The sequence below is a fragment of the Gopherus evgoodei genome, chromosome 12 (genome assembly GCF_007399415.2).
Source record: "Gopherus evgoodei ecotype Sinaloan lineage chromosome 12, rGopEvg1_v1.p, whole genome shotgun sequence".
Classification (NCBI taxonomy): Eukaryota; Metazoa; Chordata; order Testudines; family Testudinidae; genus Gopherus; species Gopherus evgoodei.
Window position 1 is genome coordinate 37,953,563 of NC_044333.1, and position 20,673 is coordinate 37,974,235.

The 20,673-nt window shown below is 43.9% G+C and overlaps 2 protein-coding genes across 3 annotated transcripts in view; one reads left to right on the forward strand and one right to left on the reverse strand.

Annotated features, from left to right (window-relative positions):
- The first annotated feature begins 22 nt into the window (after nt 1–22).
- MAP1LC3B (microtubule associated protein 1 light chain 3 beta) lies at nt 23–14,949 on the forward strand. The gene is made up of 4 exons (XM_030581937.1): nt 23–132; nt 5,185–5,240; nt 6,609–6,715; nt 13,058–14,949. The coding sequence occupies exons 1-4, from the start codon at nt 93–95 to the stop codon at nt 13,230–13,232; spliced, it is 378 nt and encodes a 125-aa protein (XP_030437797.1). The 5' UTR covers nt 23–92; the 3' UTR covers nt 13,233–14,949.
- Nucleotides 14,031–20,673, reverse strand: part of ZCCHC14 (zinc finger CCHC-type containing 14) — a 95,156-nt gene continuing 88,513 nt past the window's right edge. For both annotated transcript variants that reach the window (XM_030581935.1, XM_030581936.1), the window contains one exon: nt 14,031–20,338. In XM_030581935.1, the coding sequence (XP_030437795.1) occupies nt 20,283–20,338 (56 nt within the window). In that variant the 3' untranslated portion in view covers nt 14,031–20,282. The remainder of the gene's footprint in view (nt 20,339–20,673) is intronic.

Sequence of the window (20,673 nt, forward strand, 5' to 3'; positions counted from 1 at the left end):
GGGCGCTGCGGGGGGTGGTCGGGCTAGGGGCGGAGCGGCGCAGCCAGTAGCCGTTGGAGCCGGGCCGGGCTGGGCCGAGCCGAGCCGCCGCCATGCCCTCCGAGAAGAGCTTCAAGCAGCGCCGCACCTTTGGTAAGGGCCGGGCCCGCGGGGAATGAGGGGCCGGCAGAGCCGCTCGAGGGAGCCGGGTGTCCGCTGTGTCCGGGCAGAGGCCCGCTTCCTCAGCCCAGCCGGGGGGTGTGTGTGACAGGGGCCCATCCCCCCCCGCTTCCTCAGCCCAGCCGGGGGGTGACAGGGGCCCATCCCCCCCCCGCTTCCTCAGCCCAGCCGGGGGGTGTGTGTGACAGGGGCCCATCCCCCCCCGCTTCCTCAGCCCAGCCGGGGGGTGTGTGTGACAGGGGCCCACCCCCCCCCCGCTTCCTCAGCCCAGCCGGGGGGTGTGTGTGACAGGGGCCCATCCCCCCCCCCGCTTCCTCAGCCCAGCCGGGGGGTGCCAGGGGCCCACCCCCCCCGCTTCCTCAGCCCAGCCGGGGGGTGCCAGGGGCCCACCCCCCCCGCTTCCTCAGCCCAGCCGGGGGGTGACAGGGGCCCATCCTCCCCCGCTTCCTCAGCCCAGCCGGGGGGTGACAGGGGCCCATCCTCCCCCGCTTCCTCAGCCCAGCCGGGGGGTGCCAGGGGCCCACCCCCCCCCGCTTCCTCAGCCCAGCCGGGGGGTGCCAGGGGCCCACCCCCCCCCGCTTCCTCAGCCCAGCCGGGGGGTGCCAGGGGCCCACCCCCCCCCCGCTTCCTCAGCCCAGCCGGGGGGGTGACAGGGGCCCATCCCCCCCCCGCTTCCTCAGCCCAGCCGGGGTGTGTGTGTGACAGGGGCCCATCCCCCCCCCCGCTTCCTCAGCCCAGCCAGGGGGGTGACAGGGGCCCATCCCCCCCCCCGCTTCCTCAGCCCAGCCGGGGGGTGCCAGGGGCCCACCCCCCCCGCTTCCTCAGCCCAGCCGGGGGGGTGACAGGGGCCCATCCCCCCCCCGCTTCCTCAGCCCAGCCGGGGTGTGTGTGTGACAGGGGCCCATCCCCCCCCCCGCTTCCTCAGCCCAGCCAGGGGGGTGACAGGGGCCCATCCCCCCCCCGCTTCCTCAGCCCAGCCGGGGGTGACAGGGGCCCATTCCCCCCCGCTTCCTCAGCCCAGCCGGGGGTGTGGAGGGGTGCCAGGAGCCCATCGCCCCCCCGCTTCCTCAGCCCAGCCGGGGGGGTGGGGGTGACAGGGACCCATCCCCCCCCCGCTTCCTCAGCCCAGCCGGGGGGGTGGGGGTGACAGGGACCCATCCCCCCCGCTTCCTCAGCCCAGCCGGGGGGTGACAGGGGCCCATCCCCCCGTTTCCTCAGCCCAGCCGGGGGGGTGGGGGTGACAGGGACCCATCCCCCCGTTTCCTCAGCCCAGCCGGGGGGGTGGGGGTGACAGGGACCCATCCCCCCCCGCTTCCTCAGCCCAGCCGGGGGGTGACAGGGGCCCATCCCCCCGTTTCCTCAGCCCAGCCGGGAGGGGTGGGGGTGACAGGGGCCCATCCCCCGCCCCGGGGGGCGCTGCGGTGTATGTTGGGGGGGCATGGAGCGGGGGTAATTGTACTGGGCGCAGAGCCCCCTCCCCCGCTGTAGGTGGGGAGAGATGGGGGGACCCCAGCGAACGTGCTGTGCCCGCCCCGGGCCAGCATCGCTCTTGGGCCCGGCGCCCAGCAGCGCTGGGGATCTGCCTGCTCCGAGCGGCCCTGCCGTGTTGTTGTGTTGAAGTGAAGCAACCGCGTCATCCTCCTCCAGCCGCAGCTCAGACCTGGTGTCACTTCTCTCCACTAAGTCCTCGAGGGGCGGAGGGTGGGGGGGACGCGCAGGATTCAAGTACTGGTGATTCACTGGACTACATTTTTTTTTTTTTTAAATCCTTGTTGATCCAATACTTCTCCCAGTGGGACCTGACCCTGACAGAGCTGGAGGAACTGCATGGGATGGCAGTGCCCTAATTTTGAAAAGGAATTAGTGAGGGAGTCAGATAACCACATTGTTACAAGGAGTGGCAACAAAAGGCTACCCAAAGATGTATTGCTGGGCCGCTTAAGATACATAAGAAAGGTTGGCACTGCAGCTGGCTTCGGAGGCTTGACTTTAAAATGCCACTCCTCTCTCTTTTTTTTTTTAAAGCAGGGACAAGATTAGAGGCTTTCTGTTGTTGCACTTGCGTCTCAAGTGGTTTCCCTGCTTGCTCAACTGGAACAAGAATCATAGCTTTGTCTTGCTGCCACCAGGCAGAAAATGAAAGCAAAGGTTATTGTGTGGTTTGTTTTCATTTTGTATGGTGTGGTACTTGTTCCACATCAGCAAGCAGGGAAACCTGTGGGTTGGCAAGTATGGTAGCAACAAGGCCACACTTTCAAATGGAGTGGGACGCTGAAAGCTATTGGTTAGAGGAGTTTTGTGGCATGGTGGTGTTGAGACTTGCACCATAAAAGGACGAAATGCACTGCAGAATTAGATTCTTGGGCTGGCAATATTGTGTGTCTGCATAATCCATTATTGACTGCAGGACTCCCAGATGCTAGAAAACATCTCTCTTCCTTGTATGCCTGGAATTAAGCATGTAACCCCTTCCTGTCAGTGTTGAGCATTTAACTTCCGGTATGCTGTTGACATGAGATTTAAATTCCACTTTCAGTTTTGATTCTAACATGTGGAAATAGTTATTCACCTAGGAGTCTGAACTGACTAAAATGCATTCCTTGCATCCCTGTTCAGTTCTTCAAAGGCAGCAGAGCATAAAATACCTGTTTAATGTTCGCTGGGGAAAACAGCTTAGTCTCTTTCAGTAAACACAGTTTGCTAGAATGGTGCCAACACGCTTCCTGGCTAAGATGGAGTCAGAAAGATTGAAGGGCTGCATTGTTTAGTCTGTTCATATAGATCAGAGAGGAAGACTGGAATGCCATCTCCTTTATTGTTCCCAGAGCCTCCATTTTCTTAAAACAACAAAAATTGGCAGCACAGCCTCTTCCACTTGAAGTACAAAGTTTTCTATGCAAAATAAAATTGATGGAAATAATTGATCCAGACTCTCCCTCCACCCCCATCTGTCTCTGGTTGGAGTCAAACTATACTCAGCAGCCTCCCCACCAGTTACTCCCTTGTACTTGAGCTAGTGCCTGTACTGATGTTGCTGGCAAATTTTACCAATCTAATCTGTCCTTTTTTCTGGGGCTTCAAATACCAACAACTTCCCTCCAAAAGCCATTCCTCCCCCCCCCCCCCCATGTCTATCAAAAGCTTCAGCCCCAGGTATTAAGTTCAGCTACGATGGCAGCCAATTAGTTGCCACTACAACTAATGTGGTCAGAGTACAGCTTTTATTTGCAACTGACTGAGGCCTAATTTTGAACATGCCATACACAGTAATCAGTTTTGTCTGGCTCCCGTTTTTTGCTGCTTCTACTCCACACTAATAGTGCTAGGAAAAAAAAATCCCATGTCAAAACTCATCTGTTTCAATAGAAAAAGTTACTGAAACTAAGTTTATTTGGTTGGTTGAGGATTACTGTTCCTGCTCTCTCCCTGTATAACTCTCCTATTTCTGCTAAATTTAATATTAGATATTGCTTAATGGCATACTTCTGTCCTCAGACATGGTGATGATGGGCCCTAAGGACTGTGTGTATATCTGGAACTCTTGAATTCCCAGTGAATTAGAACTGGTCTCTATTGAAAGTTAATTTTGGTATTTAGGATCTTGAGCAACAGGAAGTTTTGTAATAAATATCTTAAGTTTTGGGAAGTCATTAGTTCCCACATATCACTGCAGACCTGCTTTTTAGAAGCTTTAGTTTTGCTTGATTCTTGTCAGACTAATTTGATTTGAAAATCATGAGTCACATGCTGCATGTCATTACTAATCACACAGTAAGCTTGCATGTATAGTAATTGGTGGATGCATGAGATCCTAGAAGTGACCAAAGGATAGCTGTGAAAAGCAGTTTATTGAATGACAGGCCAGGTAATCTGTCTTTACCTCAGAATAAAAGTAATGGGCTGGGTAGATGGGAGAATAAGTGCTGTCAGCAACATCCCTGAAGATTTGTTCTTATTTCAGGAGTCTGCTAATGCATCAAGGCTGTACTGTAGCCTTCAGTCCATTTTCTGCAAGAGGTATTTATAGAGGGACATGCCCCATAAAGCAGAGAGAAGTGGAGATAAAGTCTGAGTTCATGGCAAGTCCAAATTCAGGCCTGGTGTAAGCAGCATAACTGACTTTAAAGTAATTGAGTCAGTTTACACCAGGTCTGACTTCTGTTTTGTCCAGAGTGAAGTCTGTGCTACTAATAGTTTCCTTTAAAAGGAAACTAACCTTGTCTTGCAAACTGGGATGGGTAAATACTGAACAAACCAGATTTTAGAAAAACAGCACTATCAGCATGGATGACATAGTATTCAATTAATAGAAAATTGATAACTAATATTCAAATGTACAGTGTTAAGCTGACATTGATCTAAGAGCTAGGACTCCCTGAAAAACATGCCAGTCTAGCCAGCAACTCTCTCTTCAGGAACACAAGATTAAACCTAGGACAGTGTCGTGTTAAGTTTCCTAAACAGGAATGTAGGATAATGGATAACATGACTGGATGCAGCAAATTCATGCTATTAAATGTCCTTTGCTTTAGTGGGCATCTCATTCTGCATTAACACAATAGGATTCTCAGCCAAAACTAGTTTGTCATCTTGCTGGTTAAAGAACAGAACAGTCATCCCTGAGGGGAGGAGGGATAGTTCAGTGGTTTGACCATTGGCCTGGATAAACCCAGGGTTGTTAGTTCAATCCTTGAGGGGGCCACCTAGGGATCTGGGGCAAAATCAGTACTTGGCCTGCTAGTGAAGGTAAGGGGCTGGACTCAATGACCCTTCAGGGTCCCTTCCAGCTCTGTGAGATAAATAAATAATTGGAGATATCTATTGCTTTATTTTAAACAATTGCCTGGACTGAACTGGTTCTTTCCTCTTTTAGAAGCTTCTTTACCTCACTTTTTCCAATAGCAAAAAACCTACTAGCAAGTGAGAGCCCAAGGAAATAGCATACCTTGTATCCTGAGGCTTAGAACAAAATCCATGTAGTGTGTATCTGAGCATTTACTTGGGCAATATTTTTTCCTCCCACAGAGCAAAGAGTAGAAGATGTGCGACTGATTAGAGATCAACATCCAACAAAAATACCAGTAAGTGATTAATAACTTTACCTTTCTCACCACAGAAAGGAAGAAAGGCCAAAAGGTATTAGGAATCTCTGGGTCTGTAGTAATAAAATATTATCCTTTCAGGGGTGGCCTGAACTTCAGAAAATAATCCTGAGCCTGGCAACCAATGACCAACGTGCTAGCTGGTGGCAACTGCTAATCAGGCAAAATATGGGCTACTTGTGTGTGTGTATATTGTATAATGCAACTTGTAACAGAACACCTCAGACTGAGTCCAATGAGTCCTAGGTGCAACTCTTTAGATGGAAAAACTGAAGACTTGTCTTTCTAATAGAGTACTCAGTAACTCCTGTCCAGAGTGTAACCCTAAACAAGGGCTAAATTATGCTTTGATTTGAATTACATCTATGGAAAGGTGACTCATGCTGGAAGCATCTGTTAGCCACTGGTCCTGCCAACTCCATTTCACTTTGGCTGATGGGCCAAATGGCCTATCTAAACTAGACTTAGTCTTTATTTTTTGACTCTTACTGCTATGGATGCAGCTTCGTCAGTGGTGGGAGAGCTACCATGTTCTCTAGACTTGCTCAGTAGTAACTCAGGCCAGTCAGGACTCCTGTCCAGACTACCATATGGGTAGCCTTGATCTTGCCTTTGCAACTGCAAAGCAAAACCAAACACAGCCATCCTAGTTTAAAATCAAAAGGAAGCTATGCCAGCAAGAACAACATGCTAATAATTTTTCTTAATTTACCATTCTCTGCATGAAAATTGCCTTTCCTCCTTGTCATGGTGTAAAATGATCTTTAGGGGGGTGTTAGTAAAGTGTGGGAGGCACCTTGTTTCTCTGAAATCAACAGCAGTAATTTAATTAGGGGATAATTTGAGGTCTTTGCTCTCAGCTGTTTCCCAGTGCTGAAGACTGATGACATAGGCAGTTGAAATTCCTCTATAAAGGGGCTTAAAAACAAACACCTCCCCCCCCCTTCCACTGTTCTTGCACTTCACTAGAAAGTAGCCCAAAAGACTGTTATACAACAGAGCTGGTTTGCCACTTAAAACAAAATGGAAACCGCAAATAGCTTGTGTGGATGACTATTCCTGCACTGTATTGATTTCACTATAACCAAACTAGTTCCATTCTTCTTTCTGATTGAAGAAAGGTCCTCTCTGCCACTAGATAAGAAAAATACTAATATAACAAGACCCATGTTTAAATGAGTAGAAGGGACTGAACAGGAACATAATTATCTACAACTAGGCTATGGTGGTACTTACCAACACAGTTCTTCAGTATGTTCTACTCTTGAATGTTTAGTTATAGAATAAGCAGAGACAAGCCCCTGCACCACCTTGTAACTGCTACTTCAGAGCTTTTTTTCCTTCCAGGTGATAATTGAAAGGTACAAGGGTGAGAAGCAGCTTCCAGTTCTGGATAAAACTAAGTTCCTGGTACCAGATCATGTCAACATGAGCGAACTAATCAAAATTATCAGGTATGTTAAGGGTTGAGTACAAGGTGGATTAAAACAAAATCATAGTTCAGTGTTAATCTGCTAGCTAGTGAATGCTTTGGAAAACTGTGATAGGACAATGCCCTCAAGCTTGCCTCCTTGTGGCACAGGATGGCCTTGTGGGCCTGCTGCCCTCTCTCTCCTGCTCATACTCATAGACTCATAGGTCAGAAGGGACCAATATGATCATCTAGTCTGACCTCCTGCACAAGGCAGGCCACCGAACCCTACCCATCCACTTTTATAACAACCCCTAACCCAGGACTGAGTTATTGAAATCCTCAAAATTGGTTTGAAGACCTCAAGCTGCAGAGAATCCACCAGCAAGCGACCCATGCCCCACACTGCAGGGGAAGGCGAAAAACCTCCAGGGCCCCTGCCAATCCGCCCTGGAGGAAAATTCCTCCCCGATCCCAAATATGGCGATCAGCTAAACCCTGAGCATGTGGGCAAGACTCACCAGCCAGCACCCAAGAAGAAATTCTCTGCAGTAACTCAGTTCCCATCCCATCCAACATCTCCCCGCAGACCATTGAGCAGACTTATCTGGTAATAATCCAAGATCAATTGCCCAAATTAAACTATCCTATCATAACATCCCTTCCATATACTTATCAAGCTTAGTCTTAAAGCCAGATAAGTCTTTTGCCCCCACTACTTCCTCGGAAGGCTGCTCTGGGTCTTTCAGTGACTTACTCAAACCCAGGGACCAAGGACAAGATGTCTCAGTTGTATTTGAGGGGGGAGGAAGGTGAGTGTTAAGATTCCACAGTCCCTCTCTCCACCACCCCCACCCCACCCATTTGTACCCTGAAGTCCAACTCTTCAGTCCTGGGGTTAATACCAACAAGTATGTTCTCTCAACTTCAGGAGTCCCTAGCGTGTCTCCTGGAGCTGGATTAGCATGCAGAATAAAGTCAAGCACATCTGGTAAGGCATCCACAGCTCTCCCCTTGGAGTAGCGTTATAGTTCAGGCCAGCTGTAGCCCTCAGCTTGTCTCTTTTTACTTACTGCTTTCATTTGTCCACTTGGCAAGGTCAAAATTGTCATCCTTCTCCTAGAGTCTTGGGTAGCTCTTCACTCTAGCACTAGTTCCCTCCAACTGAGCACTGGTAGCCTTTTATCAGGCCTAGGCACTCATTAATTAATTGCCTAGATGATGTTAATTAACTGCTTACAAGTGTCCTGAGATGGCTGGTTCCAATAGTGTGTGAAGGAGAAAGGTGGGTAAACAGAGTTTACCCCTTTCATACTTGAGGAAGATGGAGTTTAGGTTAGTTTACCCACTTATTTTTTCCCCCACTATGTTACCGGCTTGTTCTCCTTTAAGTCTGTAATGAGCAGACTGAGCCCTGGCTCCACTTTAAGGGACTAGCCACCCTTTAAACAAACTATACAGTTTTTTGTACCAATATTAGTTAGGGGTGTAAATTTTTTATCCAAATTGCTATACCAGTACAACTGCTGGTGGAGATGAAGTTTTATCAATATGGTTTCCCTTTTGCATTTGAGAATATAGCTATACTGCCATAAAACATCTTTCTACCACTATAGCTGCATCCAGACTAGGGGGCCAAAGCACTTTAAGTATGTTGGGTCTAATTAAAGCAGCACAACTTGTTTGTGGACAGGCCCTAAGTGAAAATGTTGAATTCCATAATACAGATTCATAAACTGTGGTGCTTTGATATCCATGCTTCTTACTGAGGCTGAGTATTGTAATGCTTTTGCTTTGCGTTGCCTCAGAGGAAAGTCAAAGGTGAAGTTAGAAGGAAAAAAAAAACACCTTAATATGTTACATTGTATCGTAATGACATTCCTATGCAGCAGAGGAGATCCATGTACAGTTCCCTATCTTAATGTAAGCAGGAAATATTTGATTAGAGGTAGTAAGTAGTCATCAGTGTTGAGTATCATTCACCATTTGAGTTTAGTTTGTTCTAAAGCAGCAGTTCTCAAACCTTAGCAACCTGAGGACCCCCATTTTAAAATTTTTCGGGGCCCCCCCAAGCTCCCTTGCTCATCCTCAGGCCCCGCCCCCACCCCACCCCTTCCTGCTCACTCCACCCTCCCGTTGTTGCTTGCTCTCCCCTATCCTCACTTACTTTCACCAGGCGGGGGCAGGGGGTTGGGGTGCAGGAGGTGTGGGCTCTGGGATGGAGTTTGGGTGTGGGAGGGGGTGAGGTATGGGCTCAGGGAGTGGGTTTGGGTTTCAGAGGGGATGAGGTGCAGGCTCTGGGATGGGAGGGGTGCATGCTCTGGCCGGGCGGTGCTTACCTTGGGTGCCTCCTGAAAATGACCGGCACATCTCTCTGGCAGCGGCTTCTAGGTGGGGAGGGGGCCACAGTTCCCAGCCAATGGGAGCTGCAGAGTTGGTGCTTGGGGTGGGGGCAGTGCACAGAGACCCCTGGCCTGCCTTAGCCCTGCTGTGCTGCTGGACTTTTAGCACATAATATCTTCCAGTTTGGCTTCAGTAGCCTCCAGCAGATAGAGGGAGGGGGAGGAGGTGGAGGAATAGATCAGCAGGGTCAATGAATCCCCTGGAGTACTCTTGGTGACCCCTGGGGTCCATGGACCCCAGTTTGAGAAGCACTGTTCTAAAGAATAGAGTGGCTGTTTCTCTGGCTGAACTGTAGATGTGAGTGCTCTTTGGGACAAATAGTAGAGTAGAGACCTTCCCCATATGTCACTGTAAAAATCCCCCTTATGGGATTGTTAATGTCATAGCCTAATCCAAATTCTTACATAAGAACAACTAAAAGTGGGAACTGAGTTCAGAATTAGGGGCCCAAAGTATTTTGGAGCAGTTTGAAAGACTTTTTAATTAAGATCATACTTTAGCAGTTGGACTTGTCTACACAGAGACACACAGGACAACTTAATCCAAATTAACACTTAACTAATCTATTTTACATTCACACCTAAAGTATATTAAAATCCTATGTGGATTCAGAATTAAGGTGGCTTTAATTTGATTTCTTTTAATTCACTTCCAAACGGAATAAGGTAGACCAATATAGAAGTGAATTAAGAAAAACCAAAATAACTTCCCTATTGGTTTACTTTAATTCAGTTTGGAAGTGAATTAAGAGAAAACAGATTCAAGCCACCTTAATTCTAAATAAGAGCATCCACACATGGATTTAAGGCTGTTTAACTAATCCAGTTTAAATTCACAAACAGTTAATTTAGATTAATTTTCTTGTCTCCTTGGCTAGACAAGGCCTTAAGCTGAAAGGCCTTCTTGCTACTCAGTCTTTTTGTCCATTTTTGTGCTGACTGACTTTGTACAGTTGGTTTTGGTCTTATCCATGCGCTTTTGCATATACCAAACTCTAGCCACTCTGTGGGAACGTCCTCCTGTGCTGTCCATTGGCTACTACATTCAGTAAACCTTTTGTACCCGAGTGGTTAGAATTTGAGCTCAAGCTGGCTCTTCTACTGTGCTGTAGCTAAAAGAGTAAAGGAATCTTCTGTTGAGAGATCTGCAGATGCTAGAGCCAAAAGCAGAGTTGGCAGGAAGCAGCTCTGGCCTCAATGACTCAGAGCAGTAGAACGAGTATTTATGTGCTGCTGGCCACTGTGGACAGCAGTCTGACTCCTCAGGGCTATACTCATACAGGAACAGAATGACAACCCATTAATTCCTTTTCAGGCTCCCCATTTCTCCTCACTTTAGTCCTGCATGTATCTGCTCTAGTGCAGATGGCTGTGTACTCCAAAGCCCAGAGTCTTAAGAATAAGCATGTTTTTCTTGCTTCAGTTCTCATGTTTATGGGCAAAGCTATGGTTTTTTTCCACTGAAAATTGTAATGCATGTCATAGCAGAGACGTGGGGGGAAACAGGGATATGTCACAAAGGGTGGGGAGGAGCTGGACAGTGAGCTAACCCCGCAGCAGATATTCCTGTCCCACAAGGTGAGCCTGGCTCCCCACTCCAGGCATTGCAATGGAGGCGGCGGGGCCAAATTTGATTGGTATTGGAGAGCTGGATGCACCAAATCTGAGCAGCACTGCAACCATGTATGCCAGGTTGCAACACCTGCAGGCCACAGGAGCTGCAGGAATCACAGATTTATTCAGATTCACAATAACCATGAACACTGATCTTGTGCCAAAATCCTAGCCTTACTGATGGTCCCACGGAAGGCTGTTTGGGCCCCTCCTCTGTAACCTTGTAAAGGCCAACTTGTTTTAAAATGTCAGGGGCTTTCCAGAGAATATGAAATGAAAAGCTTCTCAGGTTAGGCTGAGCCTGGATTCTCTAAGTGCTTGTAAAAGTCATAATTCCATCCTTCATTTTGTTGGTGTCTAACCTGGCTTTCCTATTCCACAGCTTTGAAGGCTCTAGGGCCTGACTTTTCCCAAACTGAGCGTGCAGATAAACAGTTCTAATCTCATGCTTGCAGTTATGTGATTTAAGTAAAGGAGCAATTTCTGCACTTTTGGATTTTTACCAACTACAATAAGAACCCCTGGGCACTCTTGACAATCTTTAAAAATATACTAAACAGGTCTTCAGTTCCCCCTATCAAATGGATAACCAAAGGACAACAAATACAACAGAAGGTAACAGTACACAGTGCCAGGGGGTTTCCCTGTCAGCTCTCCGAAAACACCTGTCTCCCCACAGGCAGGGGGCAAGATGGGTCTTATCATGTCTTCAATGTGCATGCTAAAGTGAGTTCCAAAGGTATAGGGCCCTAATGGAGAACACCCTGCCAGCTACCCAGGTGCCTCAGTTTCATACCATTACAGTGAGAGGTTCCTTAACTAAGTCTAAATACAAAAGTCTTCTGGGCCTTGTCTACATAGAAAAATGTTTGCAGTTCTATTGGTATAATTATAGTTATTCTGTAACCTCTGTTTAGACACTTGAGTGTCAGAGTGCCTCTTTTAGTTTAAACCCCTTCCTAAGTGACAAGCTAAGCTGAAAATGGCACTTTTATACTGGAGTAAGTGTCTACACAGATAGGTTTGTAGCAGTATAACTATACTGTTATAATCCCACTGGTGTACCTGGCAACTCCGTTGTAGACCTTGTACAAGAGACTATGGGCAGGTCTACGCTACAGTAGGGATTGACACCCTAAGATCTATCCATTGGCGGTCGATTTAGCGGGTCTAGTAAAGGCCTGCCAAATCAACTGCAGATTGCTCTCCAGTCAACCCTTGTACTCTACCCTTGACGAGAAGAGTAAGAAGTCGACGGGAGATTTTCTCCCGTTGACCCTCCCATGGCATAGACCCTGCTGTAACTTGACATAAGGTATGTCGACTCCAGCTACGTTATTCACGTGGCTGGCGTTTAGTGTAGCATGGGTTGACTTACTGCGGTAGTGTAGACATAGCCTCAGCCTCTATTTCAGGGCTTGTCTACATGGTGTTAGTGCAAAACACCTTGAATGTAAGTTCTCTGGCACACTAACAGTGCTAGCACACACTTACTGTTTCTGGCATGCCTGATGTAGTACTGCTTACAGGATTACGTTATGCTCACTAGGAAATTTTTAGTGCATGCCAGTAGGTCTGCAAGGACAGTTAGTGTTACTCCTGGGGGAATTCTGCACCAAAATATAAAAAATTCGGCACACAGTATTCAAAAGTACAATTTGCAGAATTTGTCAAAGTAACACAATATTATAATGCCAGTTATTTTGGTAATTTATTTCAAAATATCTGTCAGCAAGTATGTCTGTAAGAATACAGACAAAAAAAGTTCTGGTAATTTTTTATTGATAAATTCCTTACTAGGCATATTAATACAGAATTTTGTGTAATTAATTTAAATTACAATACAGAACTGTATTTCCTGTCAGAAGCAGTGCAAAGACTTTGAGGAGTTGAGCACTGGAAGAGCTGAGTGAGAGGGAAGGAGCCTAGGCATGAATCTGGAGGGTGTCAGATGTGGGTGGGAGGTGTGCAGCGGGCATAGCATTTTGCATTTTCCTGCATAAAATACATTTTGTCTGAAGTGCTGCAATTTTACCTTTTGCCCACCAGAGGCCTCTGTGGCACCAGAACAGTGGCATGAACGCAGCTGGCTGTTCCGGCACCACAGTGGCCTCTGGTGGGTAAAAGGCAGAACTGCAGCACTTTGTAGGCAAAATGTGTTTTATGTGGGAAAATACAAAATTTTTATGCAAGACAGATGAATTCTGTGCATCTGTGGATGCGCAGAATTCCCACAGGAGTATAATGTGCACCAGCATGTCGCTCATTAACGCAGCATGTGGACATGCCCTAAATGAGCCTTTGTTAGATGATGCTGGGGTAACACATAATTCCATGACCATAGCACTTTCCTCCTCTTTCTTTAACAGACGACGCCTGCAGCTGAACTCCACTCAGGCTTTCTTCTTACTGGTGAATGGACACAGCATGGTGAGCGTGTCAACCCCCATATCAGAAGTGTATGAAAGCGAAAAGGATGAAGATGGATTCCTGTACATGGTATATGCCTCTCAGGAAACTTTTGGAGTGCAGTCTTCTGTGTAAACCATTCAAGTGGCTTCTAGCCTAGGATTTTGGTTTTACCTTCTACCCCCCATCCCCACCCCAGGAAAAAGAAAGGGATGTCACTGACTTCTCTCATACCTTAGCATAGTCTTGCTTTAGCAGGTGTCCTCCTCTTACCTTGCCTTGTTTGTGAATATTAAACAGCTGAGTGCCAGTACAGACAAGCATAGATCTAGCTTTGAAAACCTGCTGTCATATTGCACATAGGCACACTTGTTTTAAGTCTCTGGACTTCCTGAATGGAACCATACCTTGCACATTCAGACTGCCAACACAAGAAACACTTGACTGACTTCAGTGACACAGGAACTGGCACCAGTTTCCAGTAGTGAACAAAAGTGTTTGGGACATCTTTCTGTTAATTCCTTACTGTTCCTAGAAAGTGCTCCTTTTCAGGGAAGGGCTTCCTTTTTCCATCATGGAGCAAACATGTAAGGGTCTAAAGTGAAAGTTTGTGCATATTAAATCTTTAGTCTAACTAGGGAATCATTTGCCTCAGTATTTGCAGAAAGTCAGGGCAAGTGGTGATGGGGGAATAGTTTCATAGTACTGCTACTGCATAAGATAAGATGCCAGATTCCTGGACATTATTCATACCAAACCCCACAGCTTTATTCTAATTATAGCAAGTATATATTTTAAGATGATTCCAGGTTAGCTCCTGGACAGTTAAGAGAAACTTCAATCTATTACAAATTGTCACTGCTTTCTGGTTTCACTGACGCAAATGGCTGCTCCATGTGAGCTGATTTTCAGTGGATAGTCCCTCCTACTCTAAGGGGCTGCTTTTCCAGAGCATAATAGGGTTTTTTTGATTAAAAGAAATTATTTCCATAAAACATGACTGGGTGGTAGATGCAGCCACTAAAAATGGGTAATGCCCCCATAGTGATCTTGGTCTTTAAAATCTTATTGGTTTTACTTCATGCACCATTCTGCCTAATTTGTTCTTCATTACTGTTCTCTATATTCAGCAAAGCAGTTGTATATGAACTCTTCAGGGCTGGAAGTCAAACTGCTTTGTTTATACACAGTTCTACTGAAAACATTGGATTCAAACTTGCATCGAAATTGTCTGTCGCTTGTTCATTCATGTCATAACTGATGGGGGAAGTGCTTTATAAAATCATTTCACATTCAGGAGTTGATAAAGTTCTGAGGAACAATTTCTATCACTGAAGCTTCCTGCCCACTGCATGGAGTTTAAAAATTCGGTTTTACTGTTATCATGAACAGGGATGAATCCTATGCAGAGGGTTCCACGTAGGATCAGTGTCCTGCCTTTAGAGCTGTTGTAATGTTAAGTATCGCAGGCTAAGATTTACCCTTGTATATCATGTGTGTGAATTAATTACATCTGTCTGTTAGAAGTTAACTTACTACCAGGGAGAAGGGGAGGAGAGAAGCAATACTACTGCATCTTGGCACTCTGTACAACATCAAGGTGTACAATTTGTACCTGCAGCTTTTTGCATGCATCTTGTTCACAATACTTATTTAATTTTTAAATATTCATTGTTTTTTACTTAATGTAAACTTTAAAAGCAGCTTGTCTTATGTTTTTTGTGTAAAGCCATCCTGTTAAACTCATGACAGCCATTCTTGTAATTACGGTGTGATCAATGACTGATTCCTGTACAAATGTTGCATTTTTTTTAATTAATACAGTGCTGATATAACTCAGTCACACCTTGAATGGTAATTTAGAGACTGCTTTCTTCTAATTTTAATGCAGCAGCCATTCCTAGAGCAGGGCAAACAGATGTGTCAAAGGCCGTTGAATGATAGGTTTGTCTGTCAGTTGATCCCAGTGTGGATTAGCAATCTGTGATGCTTAGGAACCTGAACAACCATATTAAATAACTCTGTAGAATGGAGAAGCCCTGTCACAAAAGAAAGGGAAAAGTTAGAAATAGGAGGCTTGTGGGAGGGAAAATGCAGTCCCATTGCAATTTAGTTGTTAGTGGGGAAGGATGCATTATGTTTCCCATAGCAAAGACACAATTAACTACCCACACAAAATCATACTAATAAAATAGCTTGAATATTTTCTGCATGGAAAACAGCTGTTCCCATCTCATCCAGGATTTTAATTAAAACTTCCCTCAATCTACTTTTTTTCTGAGTTTATATAACAGATAAGTTTAAAGAAATCATATTTTTAATTTGAGGTTAGATTCTACACCCCTTACTCCATGAGTAATCCCCACTGACTTTACTGGGACTATGACTAGTAAGGTACTGCTACAGGCATTAGTGAAGGGCTGGATTCTGCCCCCCTTCTTTAATAAACAATTCAGAAGTGTATGAAGAGGTATTGAGACTCAACTAGGGTTTCAGCGGCATGGATCTAGCAAGAAAGCAACAAGCAGACAGCTTGTGTAGCTTACAGCACGAAATGCCCTTCTTCCAAAACAGTGTTTTAATACTGGCTTTAAGGGCTAAGGCTGTGTTCAGCAGTTCCACTTGTCTTTCACCAGTAATTCTTTAAGTCACAGCATGGTCCCAGTTTATAAATACTGCAGAACCCCCTGCTTGCTAGCCCAACAGTCAGGCTGCTGCCATGAGCTCCAGGAGTGAAGGGTCAAGCTGTGGACAGCAGTACCTTGCAGAGTAACCTCAGTTGTCCTTGACTAAGGCAAAGTTTGTCCCTCACATTTTAATTAGAGAATTAGCAGTTGCATAGAGACAAACAATGTACGATCCATCTGATTCATTGTGAGATGAGTGTAGTTTGAGGGTGTCTTTAATTGTAAACTTGTTTTGAATGTATTTCTAAAATAGTTCTCAATTTAGGTTGGGAGAAAACTAAAAGGGATAAAGCCTTTTAAAAGCATGTAAGGACTTGAAAATTTTTATTTTCCATACATTAAATTTACTTAGATAAAAACATTCTAAAAATGTACAGTTTTACCTTTAACAAAGTATAATAAAACATAAAAATTCCAATACCAGAATACTTGACATTTACAATTCAAAATCAAATTAGATGAATATTAAATATTTACAAAACTATTTTAAAAATATTTATAAAGTTACATGCACAATTTTTAATACTAGAATTGACTGAAATAAGGGAAATGGCTCAAATTGGAGTAGGAGTTTCCTTCATTCCCAGTGGAAAATTATATCCAAGAGAAGCTGTTAAACTACACTTCAGAGCATAGGATTTGCTTTGTTTCTGTACCAAAGCATCTTTACTTGTGTAAGAACTTAAATAGTCCCAAGGGTTTGTATTGTAGTAACTTACCTTTGGCCTCAACCAGCAATATGGTTTTCCAGAATCTTGCAAGTGGTAAGTACATTTACTTCCAACAAAACAGGACTCACTGGATTTACAAAGGAATTCTAGACCACTCCCAGAATCCATGGCTTTTAAGTGTAAGTGACCTCTGATACATGTTCTGTAGGACTGATGCCACTGTGAAACTGCAAGAACTAATCTATTTTCATTTGGGGCAGTAGGATTAGTGTGGCTTTTCTGCCAAATACCAGAAACTAAATTTTAGTGTCAATACTAACAAGCAGTAAACGGCATGAAACTCAAGCTGAGGTAACAGGGTTGGTTTATACTGTTATTTCAGGAAGTCCTTCACTTATTTTCTGACTAAATTTTTACTGGTCATGTTTTAATACACAGTTTAGGAAGTTTCACATAACATGAAACCTGATATCACTATGGAATCCTATTAATACCTGCTTCCTGATATGAATCTTCCTTGTTGAACTTCCTGACAAATGTTAACAACACACAAACTAACCTCTAATGCTTAATTTCAAATTGGACTGGTACTGTCAGAGGAGTTTGTTGGCAATTCTGGTTTCATTCTCTTCCTAACACTTCCATCACCAATACTTTAAAATCAGAAAGACTATTGTGAAATTGCACTATATGCTATATATTCCCTCTGGTAAGGAAGGGGAAAGTTATAACCCTCTTTCACATTCCTATAGTGCTGAGATTAAAAGCAGAGAATGACAAGGAGTTTGTCCCTCTTTTGCATTTTAAAAACTGTCAGTTACCCTATAGTGCAATCCACTTTGTGAACTAGATAGTCTTATGGATATCTTAGGGCAAAGATATGAATAAAAAGCTTATTCTGTGTCTATTTTCCATATTTCGACATACAGAAATGGTATTATGAGCTGGTTCTTTCAGTCACTCTAGACAGACTAATTTGAGAGGAAAGAGATGGACATGTGCCTTTTAAAAGGGATTATATAATTAAAGTGCTCTGTTTAGGCTCACCAACTTTGGTTGTTCTTGGTACAAACTGAACAGATTACACTAGCAAATCAGAATTTACAACTCAGGTTGATGATTTAGGAAAAAGCTCTATAAACAGTACTGGCTCTTCAAACATCTACAGTAAGCTCCACTTCCTTCCATTTACTCAGGCTTTTCTTAGTTTGAATTTGAAATCAGACTTAGAAGGTAATTTTTAAAGATAGTTAAGTGCACGTTAATCAGTCTGGGAAATATCAGCCTTAACTTTACAAAAAGGAAACATTATTGAAGACAAGAATTCTGAACGCAGGAATGAAACCATTTTTGAAGATGCTAACTGGATAAAAGTTCAGTTTAATAATCCTTGTTACCTTTTTGATTTGTAGTGAATATTAAACAGACACGACTATACTTCCCAGCCTTGCCCAGGAAACAAAATGCAATTGATATAGGAAACAAGAATTTTTTTTGCTATTGGTTTTTGCTAGTTTGAGAGACGGCTTTTAGTACTTGCATGTGTGTTGAAATAGTTTAAATACAATTCAATTTTAAAATATTCTTTTGTTTAAAAAAAGTGAAAAAATGTGAAAGTTTGGCTTTCAGCACATGTTCCAGGATACTGGAGAGACCATCAAAATGTTTGCTACAGGATTGTAAGTGAAAACTGCAAGTTCCCTTTAACATAATATAGTATGACAGCTTTTTTTGTACTATTGTTTCAAGCTCATTAAGGCAAAGTAAATTGCATTGTCAGTTCTCATCACGTTAGTGTTACAGATTTGAAAGTTGCTTGAGACCATTATATGTAACCACCTCAAAATACAGACATAGCAAACAATTGTTTCAACACTGTCTATAAATACGGTGTAGTGTGAATGGAGCTGAGGATACAGAAGTATGGCGTTTCTTCATTGTATAGAAATAAGAAAACAGAATTCTTGTTATTTTTAAGAAACCAAATGTTACACAACTTCAGGCTTTGGTTTCCATGAGGCCAAAAAACTGTATGACCTCCAAAGAAAAACTGGGACAAGTTTGGTGTCCTGCCATCTTGTGTTACAATGCCTCTTTATCAATACTAATTTATCATATTGTCCTGGCCTGTTGTTGCTTTCGAGTGAGGCTGACAGTTTTGACAAAATAGAACTAAAAGATAGCCCAGACATTTAACTTCTAACATTTGCCATTCAAATCTTGACTGACAATTTATTGGATTAACTACTTAAATCAACACTGCAGTAGTTAATGCCAGATCTACCCTGAGGAGCTTTGCACCACATAAAAACTGTCTTGCACTGGTATGGCTTTCCTTGCTTTAGAACCAGAGCAAGATGCACCAACACAAATGCTATTTATTCTGGTGTAGAACATCTACCTTCCAGTTTGCACTGATATAGCTATACTGGTGTAAAAAAATCCCACAAGAGAAACAAGGCCTCAGATATTAAAATTGCATACTCTAATCTGCAAAACAAGAATCACTTTAAATTTCAGGCCATTTTTTAAAAAAGGCCACACCCATTGCAGTGTGTGGAATTCCTTGGGCAAGACAGGACAAGACCTTTTCAATTCAGCAACTGAGCTTTGTTTGGCTTCCTCCTAACTCTTAATTAAACTTGCCAACTCAAAATTATGTACTCTGGGTAGTTAACACCAAAATTAGTAATCTGTAGTCTACTGCCACAAAGGAGGCTGACAGTAAATCCTTCAGAGTCTTTAAAATAATGACCTTTACTACACTTGTTTGAATTCTACCCCTCTGACTCCTGTAGCAAAAGCCCTGGGGTACAAGTCAGAGTTTCATTACATAAAGTAGAGCAATAGCTTGCTAACTCTGCTGCCAGAGTTTATTTTTAGGATGGTTTAAAATTCATTTACAAAAGCAGAGTAGTAAGGTTTCTGTGAAAGATACCTATATACAGTAACAGAACTTAAAAGGTGTTTCATGTATTACATAAAAAACCCCCTCTTTGTGAAGCCTTTATGGCCCTGGAGTCTCTGGGACTTGGACCCTTGGAAAACTAAGTTCATTTCACTGCTAGTAACCCACTTCTAATTAGTAATAATGGTGACAGTGAGAGTAAGGTTGTTTCCACAAGGAATTGAAACTGCCATGTGTGTTCTTTTGGAAGGGAAAGGAGAGAATTATTTAAGAGAGTTTTATTGTGTGGTAAATCACATAGCCTGCTGGTGCCAAAGTTTAAATGTTGGAACTTCTTTGCCTCTTGCACTGGTCTCAGAGTGACACTAATCTGCTAAAAGTGCAGAAGCCTGAATAGTTTTACATTCTTCTGTAGTGCAGTCCTTAAAAATCCCAGAGATTAGTGCCTGATCACTTTTGAAAAAAAGTAGCCATTTTCCTTAGCCCAGGGTTTCAGAGACTGGCTGGCACACAGCCGCTCATACCTTCAATCTCCAGCTCTCACTGTAAGTAGCTGCCCTGGAGTTATCCTTTTCATTGTAGAAGGTCCAAAGATGGCAACATTCTTCAGCAGAAGTGTGCAGGGTGGTTGCTTTTTTTTGCATTTGCAACAGAAAATGTAGCTGGCCAGCTTCACCTGCCATCCACTGTGCATCAATTGCATGATACGTATTAGGCAAGTTCTATCTCCCAAGATCTAAACTTGAATTTTGGTGATCAAAAATGGGTTTGATGCACCCCTAAGCTAGATTTTCTACCTAGTCTAGTAAAGTAAAGCACCTTTGGATTAAAAAAATCATTAAAACTTAACAGCAATGGACTTCTCAGTTTTGTATTTAAAATTCCTTATCTCCATGGCTTACTCTTGGCAGAAAAAGTATCAGTCTGTGGAGTCAAGACTTTCAGCTGGAGGGGCATATTTCAGCCTAAAAGTACCTGTAGAAGAGGGAAAGGAAGTCAACAATGCACACCTTTTTTAGCAGTTCTCTCTCACAGCATTTTAAATATCTGCTTCTTACAGATTATGCAACAGCATTATAAAATGCTATAATTAAAAAAAATTGATTTTTTAACATTTAAATTAAATACTTTTCTTTTAAAAATAACCCATGTCAAGGCCTACATTTAGTATAATCTATAAAGTCATTTAAAATTAAATACCAAATGCGCTACGTTTGGGTCGGTCTACACTAGAAGTGCTACATCGGCACATCTGCACCATTGTAGCGTGTCTGGTGAAGATGCTCTATGCTGCCTGGAGAGCGCTCTCC

What these genes read in the sequence shown, in the direction of transcription:
- MAP1LC3B (XM_030581937.1), top strand. Translation starts at nt 93, where the DNA reads ATGCCCTCCGAGAAGAGCTTCAAGCAGCGCCGCACCTTTG. An exon ending in CAAGCAGCGCCGCACCTTTG is followed by an intron (nt 133 to 5,184) that starts GTAAGGGCCGGG and finishes TTCCTCCCACAG; the next exon opens with AGCAAAGAGTAGAAGATGTG. An exon ending in GAACTAATCAAAATTATCAG is followed by an intron (nt 6,716 to 13,057) that starts GTATGTTAAGGG and finishes TTTCTTTAACAG; the next exon opens with ACGACGCCTGCAGCTGAACT.